Below are 7,940 nucleotides of genomic sequence, written 5' to 3' on the forward strand. Positions count from 1 at the left end.
ATCAAGTTATCAACCCTATTCTAAACCTAACTGCTCTTTTGGCTCCCTCCCCCATTCACAAAGTTGCATTCCTCAACAGACTAGGGCTCTGTCTTCATCATCTACACACAAGAATAGTAAAATGGACCCTACACAAGAATAGTAAAATGGACCCTTCCATTGGGTCCAAGGTAAACCTTCAAAGCCCATTCCACAAGTCCATAATGACGGGCGGCCACCAAGACCAGGCCCATCCAGGAATAGAATTCGGCTTTTACGTTAGCCACGCGGAAAAGGAAAGAACATTATTAAAACGACACCAAACCAAAGAAAACAAAAACAAATCATCGGCTTCTTCTCAGTAAAAAACCGAAGAGAGAGAAACACAAAGAGGTTGTTGTACTACTCGGTCTTATAAGGATCCTTCCTTCTTCGCCTTTTTGCTTCAACTCTCATCTAACCCTCCTCTCTTCTTCGTCAACGTCTCAATTCAATTCTGTTTAATTCTCTCCGATCATTGATTCGATTACTCTCATGGCCACCACCGGGAACAAGAATATTAATGCCAAATTGGTCCGTTCTCAAAAACCCTCTTTCTTTTTTAGCTTGCTTTGTGTTCAATTTTGCGATTTTGATTGGATTGAATTTGGGTTTGTGGTCAAGTTTTGATTTTGATTTGTTGGGTGTGTAATTCGATGGGAATTCTGATCTGGGTTTGGTTTGGTTTGTTGATTAGTGTGGTAATTTGACACGGGTCTGATTTGGGTTATGAGCTGTATAGTTTTGTTTTTTATGATTTTGGTTGATGATCTAGCTTTGATTGTGATGGTTGGATGAGGACTTTGTGTGGAATTGTTGATCAACTGTGGGTTTGGGTTTCTGGTATTTGATGTAAGGTTGATAGTTGAGGCTTATCGGAGAGTTGATTGTGTTTCCTTAGCTGGTAAATCAAAGCTTTCTTTTTCTGTGTTCTTGTTTGTGTGGACTGTCTCTGACGTTTTGAGAATAATAAACATGAATTATGGTGGCTTTGTTTGTATGTTGGTAATATGTGCTATTGTTTGGTTGGAAGTTGTGTCGTTGGTATATCATTATCTCTAATATGTAGGAAAATCTAGTTCTATATTTAGGTGTTGAAAGCCTCTCTACTTGTTTAGTTTAATGTTTTCTTTGTTTTTTGGAAGTTGCATTTTCTGATCGTTGGAGTGGTGTATGATATTGTGCTTCAGGTGCTTCTTGGTGATGTTGGAGCTGGCAAGTCTAGTCTAGTGTTGCGCTTTGTTAAAGGACAGTTCATTGAATTTCAGGTTGGTCTACGACTCTATGATAAACTTATGGGATATTTATACCTTACTTTTGTTCTAGGATCTTGACTTTTAATCTATGATACTGTAGGAATCCACAATTGGTGCTGCCTTCTTCTCACAAACATTGGCCGTAAATGACGCAACTGTAAAATTTGAGATTTGGGATACAGCAGGTCAAGAGAGGTATCATAGTTTGGCACCAATGTATTATAGAGGAGCTGCTGCTGCAATAATTGTGTATGATTTAACTAATCAAGTGAGTCCATTTATCCACATTTTTCCCTTAGTTCTGAAAAATATAAGTTAAAATAACCAAATGACTGTAGTCTGACTAGTATTCTGCTAAAATTTAATTTATGTGTCATATGTTGAATATAGGGAAAGTGCTAGTTGATTATACCTTGAACAGGAATTCAATTTTTTTCGTTTTTTTTTCTTGTAGGCCTCCTTTGAGCGAGCGAAAAAATGGGTGCTAGAACTGAAATCACAAGGTATTGCTCATACTTTCTTGTTGTCTATACATCACTCAGTCCTTGGCTGCTTTAAACAATCTTAGGCTGTGACTTCAATATCAGTTTTCTTTAGGTTGTGCACTCTGTGTACTGAATTTTTGTATCTTTCAATGTTGCTAATTCTATCTATGTGGATCATTCTTTTATGACTAGGCAATCCAAATATGGTCATGGCACTAGCTGGGAATAAAGCAGATCTGGTAGAGTCAAGGAAGGTGGCAGCAGAGGTAAATATCATCTTCTGTTTCTTATCCTGCCTGCTGGTTGAATTATATACAGCTTTTGATTGTTTGAGTCAAATTTTGTTTGATCTTGATTCTTCAAGGATAAAGCAATTTAATATCAAAATAATTCTATTGATATGCTTAGTTTTCTTTCTTGCATAGTAATGTTTGTGTTTTTATTGATGTTGGATTATAGTTACGGTTCCTATGGTAATTATGGGCTCCGATTCCAGTACCCACTCTTTACTTGCAACAGAAAAAAAGAAAAGAAAAAAAGTGAAATCACTAACAGTAGAAAAAGAAATTGCCAATTTTAAACTCATGTCATACTCCGGACTGGAGCTTATCATGCTTCTGTCGCTGGACGATGAGTCTGATTTTTCTGTGATCCTTTCCTGCTAATTGTCACTTGAAGGAAAAAAGTAGTGTATGTTTTCTTTTATTTCCCTCTCTAGGTCAATTTTTGATTCTAGGATGTGTTGGCTCCTGGGACGACATTGTGATATAAACCAAAGAAAAAAATTGCATGAACAATCATTATGCTCACAGGCAACTATTTAATTCTGTAAAATTTATGTATCAAGTAAATAAAGGAATCTGGTGAAGAAAATGACTTCAATTACTATTTGTTGAATGCTAATTGACTTCAAATTGGAGTTGATTGAAAATGAAATGGACATTTAGAAAAAGCTGGATAAACTTCCAAGGTCAAGATGGTAAAAAGACTTCCATAGACTTGTTGAATTAATCTGATTGAAATTTAGGGTCTATTTGTTATACGCTTTTACAACTTGCATATTTTTCATAAGAATGTTGTTGCTCTTGCAGGAGGCACAAGCATATGCTCAGGAGAATGGCCTTTTCTTCCTTGAAACCTCTGCCAAAACTGCAGACAATGTCAATGACGTTTTCTATGAGATAGGTAATTTCTTAGTGGGGAGGAACCCTGGGCTGTTTGTTGCATATTGAAGGGAAAGTTTGAAACGAATTTTGGTGCAAAACTAGTTCCTGGTCATTTTGTGAGGAATTTATTTTAAAATCATGTCTACATGCCCTGACCGTCAAAAGAACCTTTTTTTTTGTCTTTGACGATTCAGAAGTACTCATATTCAGTTTACAGTTTTTTTAAGAAGGGAATGTGTATACCCGTAAAAGTGGCTTTACTGAAGTTTTTCTGCAGATTCGTTTGAAATATTCAGTTATCTGATTAATGCTTTCTTTCTGCGTTTTGTACAGCAAAAAGATTACCCCGAGTGCAGCCTGTGCAGAACCCTGCAGGAATGGTTCTGATGGATAGACCTGCTGAAAGGGTAGCAAGTTCATCTTGTTGCGCTTGAGATCACGTGCCTGCTCAGTATTTCCATAATAGCTTGTGTAACTCACAGTGGAAAATGATGTATCAGCTACTGAGTTTCCCATGTACGTGTACATTTATCCAGATTTGTATATGCAGTTTGTTTAGATACATTCCTTCACAAGGTGTGAGAATCTTATGGAGATTGTTCTTTTATTTCATGTAATGAAATGGTCTGGCATGCTAACTCTGAGCTGCAAAGTTTAGCAGTGAATAACAATATTGTTTATTCATTAATGAGACAAATGTAATAAATATGGAAAAAACTTGTGAAGAAATCTCAGAAAGCAGTATCAAGATAAAACACCAGGAAGCTATCTCCTAAAGCTCTAAGAAACCCCAAAAACACTAGAACCTATAACAAAGTACACCTACCAAACCAAAATACAGAAAGTGAAACGATAGTTCTATGTACTACATGTTATTTAACGTCGGATGCCAATAATAGATGATAGCTGCCTTGAGCGAAGAGGCTGGGTTTTTTTTATGCTTGATTTAGATCTTCTCTGTGGTTTGTCAAGAAGTCTCAGGACCAAAGCAGTAGTCAAAGATCTGGTTAGCTCTTCACATCCCTGCAAGCCTAATACCTACCCAATCTTCACCTTTGTCTGATCATGCTGCCCTGTGCTCTTTTCTGTTTCAAATTTCAATCCTTCCGCAAACGATTTTCAAATGGTTTTGGTCGTAACATACTTCTCTGTTGGAATCATCCATCAAAATAAACTTTTACCATATATGTATGTATATCACCAGATTATGGAACTGTTTCCAGAATTATATTATGCATATGCATACACATATATAATCTCACTGCACTAGGCCCATTACTAAATTAATAGATAAAAAAATTGCTAATTATATTTCTCCACTTCAGTTTGTTCCCTCCTATGACCAAGCTGCTATGGGAATATAACCAGCTCATTTCTTGTCTATTTAGGGAAATTAACAAAGCATGGAAATCAAAGATAAAGGCATAAAACAACAGGAATTCAAATATAAAAAACTGACAAGCTTCACACTATTCTGTCTGCTGATAAGCAGTTGCATAACGCAGTAAGAACTGTGATATATGCCACTATCTTTTGTGAAGTCCTTGAGAGGCTGCAGCTGAAGCACAGTCCATTGCTTGAAACCCAATTCTATCCTTCTGCAAGTCATACACGACCTCCACATTTTGTTGCTGGAAGCTCCCAAACACTCCGGCCGGCCCATAATCGCCATCATCCATGGTTTGGAACAACAAGCATTTCACCACAGTGGAGTTGATTGGAGCTCCCATAGCATAGAAGTGATTGCCTTGAGGCAAACCAAGGCTTACATTGTTCAAGAAATGGAAAGTGATTGAAGGAAAGAGTTCATCTGTGAAAGCATTGGTTGTGTATGGAACTTTATAACAAAGATCAAAAGAAGTCTTCATCTCCATCTCCTTGGCTCTAGGATATGTTATCAATGACTGGAGAACTGAAAGAACGTCTGAGTAAAATGGCTCAGGGAGATGAGTATAAGTGGTTCCTGAGTCAATCAACATGCCCCCATTACCTTGTGAATCAAACTCTCTCAAGCTTAAGGGCACTTGTGTAATACTATTGTTACCTATCGTGATAGCTTCCAAACCAATATAGTAGTTATTCGGGTAAATGGGACTCTTCAACATCGGAGTGAATTGCAAATTTTGTTTAGAAGAAATAGCAACATCTCCTATAACAAGAGGGCTTGAAATGTTGGGATTGTTCATGTACTTGAAGGCCAAGAAACAGTGAGAGAAGCCCTTCTGTAGGAACCCTAGTTGTGATGGGAGGGAAAGCGGTCCCCGACCAAACCCTGCAATCCCAATTGGTTCTCTAAAAGTAGAACCAATGCACCCAAAACAGAAACTGGGAATTTCACTAGTGACATTGCTTGGGCTACTACTAGTTCCATGAACCCTAAGTGTATCTCTACTAAGGGTTCCTACGACAACCCCACCCGCACCATATGTATAAGCAAACGAAGGGCATGGTCTAGGACAAGTTCCCTTAATCAGGGTACTGAGTGAGCAACCGGCAATGGTGCATGGATCGAGAGGGTTATCGGAGCTATGGATATCAGTGCAAAAGGGGCTACCACATAGGTCTCTAACTGATGAAGAAGAAGCTGAAGGAGAGAAAGTAGGGTTTAGTATAGTGTTTCTATAGTCGTCACAATCCATGCAGCTAAAAGAGAGATTTCCACAAGGAACCCAAGTAAGGTCACTACCAGTGTCCATATAAACTTGAATGACTTGTGGGGGTGTCCCCAAATTGAGAGATATCAGATACCCATCTCTCACTTCCCTCAGTGGCTCCATCAAGTCCAAGACTTGTGATGGTATCTTCTTCGAGTTAGAGGAGGATACTGGACTTCTAATGGAGCTCCTAGAATGCCTCATACCAAGTACTAGGGATGTAGTGCTAATTGGCCTCTGTCTGGCTAGGGTTTGGTTGAAACTCAGGAATGCAATGAGCAAAAGGATAAAGAAGGGATTCATATTGGTGAAGGGTGTTGCCACTTAGACTTCTGAGTGAGATCACAAGTAGTTTGTATAGTATCTATTTATAGATGAGGGTTTCAACGTCGAATCTATCAAGCTTACATATAGGGTTTTATGGACTAAGCTAACAGATCGATGTTTATGATGATCAAAGAGCTAGGTTCTGAATCATATTGTGAGTATGAGTGTGTGACACACGAGCGCACATGCGAGAGAGCTCTGCTTACCTATAATTGAGTTATAATAATTAACAAACAACACTAATACTATTACTACCAATAAGTAATCATAATTAGATAAACAACAATCCTACTGTACTACCTGTAAGAGTGATCATGATAAATTATAAGGAAAATGGAGTACGGAGTACTGCGCGTGCTTTATATTAATCTAAACAGTTTCTAGACATCTGACCACAAAGAGGTAATCTCAATGAGTGAATGGCGAATCATTCATCTTCCAAAGAAAATATACTATGCTAGCTAGCATCCATAGTTGCTGTTGCTGGAGATGTTAGAGTTTGAAGCTTGCAATATATTCTCAGTTCTCACTTTCCTTTTGTCCGCAAAGTGAAAAACCTATTTAAATGATAGAATGTATGTCTAGCAACATATCAGCCTAGCTAATTGAGGTGAGATCAGCAATTTACAAACTAACTGATTAATATTTTTCAGCTACACATAACTTGGTAGGATAGCATGATGTGCTATCAGCGCAGTGCAAATAGTACTAAAAGGTTGACGTATAGCAGAATGATGCCAACAATTCAACAGGAAAACATATATCTGATTATGTGATGCATAGTTATTATAAAGTCGTAGATTGATTCTCAACAGACCATAACTGTAAGATAGTGGAACTCATGCCGCTGCGTTTCGGCTATATATAAGCTTCACTCCGGCTTTTATGGTACTTTGAACATTAAAAACACAAGAATGTTTGGGAACCTTCTCACCTGGAGATGACGCAACATCCGCAAAACACCAGATACTGCCAACAACTGATCAACTGCTACTTACTATTTCCAGGGTCTAACATGGGATTAGGGTACTCTTTCAGGAAAAGGGATTACTTATATACATTATACTAGTTAAAACTGTACTTATAACATCAATATGCACTTTCAATTGCGAAAAAAGAATACGATACTGGAAAGTGACACCAACAATCTGAAACAATAATCTCTGCTGATTTTGGCAGCTAGTCGATTGATCATAATTAATTGCACTTTTAATCATATTGATGCATAACATTCGGTCTCTATCTAACTTTTAGCTCGAGTGCTTACTCAGAGATCGAGTAGCGCATTATAAATAATCAGCTTTAGAAAGTGACACCAACAATCTGCAATAATAATCTCTGCTGAAATTAGTTGCTGGTTTAACTACTTGAACTTTTAATCATATTGATGCATGATATATGGTCTCCATCTAACTTTTAGCTGATCAAGTGCTTACTCAGAAAGTACTGCAATCTGCATTATAGATAATCAGCTTCAAAAAGTAGCTTCTCACATTACGTACCCCATGCCATGTTTTGCTCCAGTTGATGACTCATCATGTTGCTGGGAGAAATCCAGAAGTTACGTACAATAACGCACCAAACCAGATTGTAGTGAAAAAGAATAATGATATACTTCAGCAAAAGATTGGCCAAACTTAGTAGAATTAAGAGTCCATTTTGCAGATCAATCATATATATATACATGGTCTTTCCATTGAGGGATCCCTATTTTTTTTTATTTCTAGAGATAGGGCATTACACCAACTTCCCGATCAATTTTTGCATCTACACCGTTCAATTCATTGAGTTATATGAGTAGATCATTTCTACAAATTTTCAGATAATTTAGTGATCGTTAACCCATTCAAAACTTCGATTTATTTTTAATGATCTTGAACGGTCCAGGTTTGATATAAAGTGTGTAACTTTTTGTTTTAATCTCAGCCATCCAACCTCATTAAATGACAGATCCAATGATGTGGGCTTATTCCTAAAAAATGACCAAAAATATATATATATATATATATATATATATATATATATATATATATA

The 7,940-nt window shown here is 37.3% G+C and overlaps 2 protein-coding genes across 2 annotated transcripts; one reads left to right on the top strand and one right to left on the bottom strand.

The window, feature by feature from the left end:
* The first annotated feature begins 297 nt into the window (after positions 1-297).
* Positions 298-3,651, top strand: LOC101306307 (ras-related protein RABF2b-like). The gene is made up of 7 exons (XM_004293684.1): positions 298-552; positions 1,209-1,286; positions 1,375-1,542; positions 1,729-1,777; positions 1,952-2,025; positions 2,851-2,944; positions 3,259-3,651. The coding sequence occupies exons 1-7, from the start codon at positions 514-516 to the stop codon at positions 3,357-3,359; spliced, it is 603 nt and encodes a 200-aa protein (XP_004293732.1). The 5' UTR covers positions 298-513; the 3' UTR covers positions 3,360-3,651.
* Positions 3,652-4,451: 800 nt separating this feature from the next.
* On the bottom strand, positions 4,452-5,882 carry LOC101296757 (aspartic proteinase nepenthesin-2-like). Its single transcript, XM_004295429.1, has one exon. The coding sequence runs from the start codon at positions 5,880-5,882 to the stop codon at positions 4,452-4,454; it is 1,431 nt and encodes a 476-aa protein (XP_004295477.1).
* Between the last annotated feature and the right edge of the window lie 2,058 nt (positions 5,883-7,940).

The sequence above is a fragment of the Fragaria vesca genome, linkage group LG3 (assembly GCF_000184155.1).
Source record: "Fragaria vesca subsp. vesca linkage group LG3, FraVesHawaii_1.0, whole genome shotgun sequence".
Lineage (NCBI taxonomy): Eukaryota > Viridiplantae > Streptophyta > Magnoliopsida > Rosales > Rosaceae > Fragaria > Fragaria vesca.

Coding starts and splice junctions, on each gene's coding strand:
- LOC101296757 (XM_004295429.1), bottom strand. CDS start 5,882: ATGAATCCCTTCTTTATCCTTTTGCTCATTGCATTCCTGAGTTTCAAC.
- LOC101306307 (XM_004293684.1), top strand. CDS start 514: ATGGCCACCACCGGGAACAAGAATATTAATGCCAAATTG. Junction 553..1,208: donor AGAATATTAATGCCAAATTG/GTCCGTTCTCAA, acceptor ATTGTGCTTCAG/GTGCTTCTTGGTGATGTTGG. Junction 1,543..1,728: donor TGTATGATTTAACTAATCAA/GTGAGTCCATTT, acceptor TTTTTCTTGTAG/GCCTCCTTTGAGCGAGCGAA.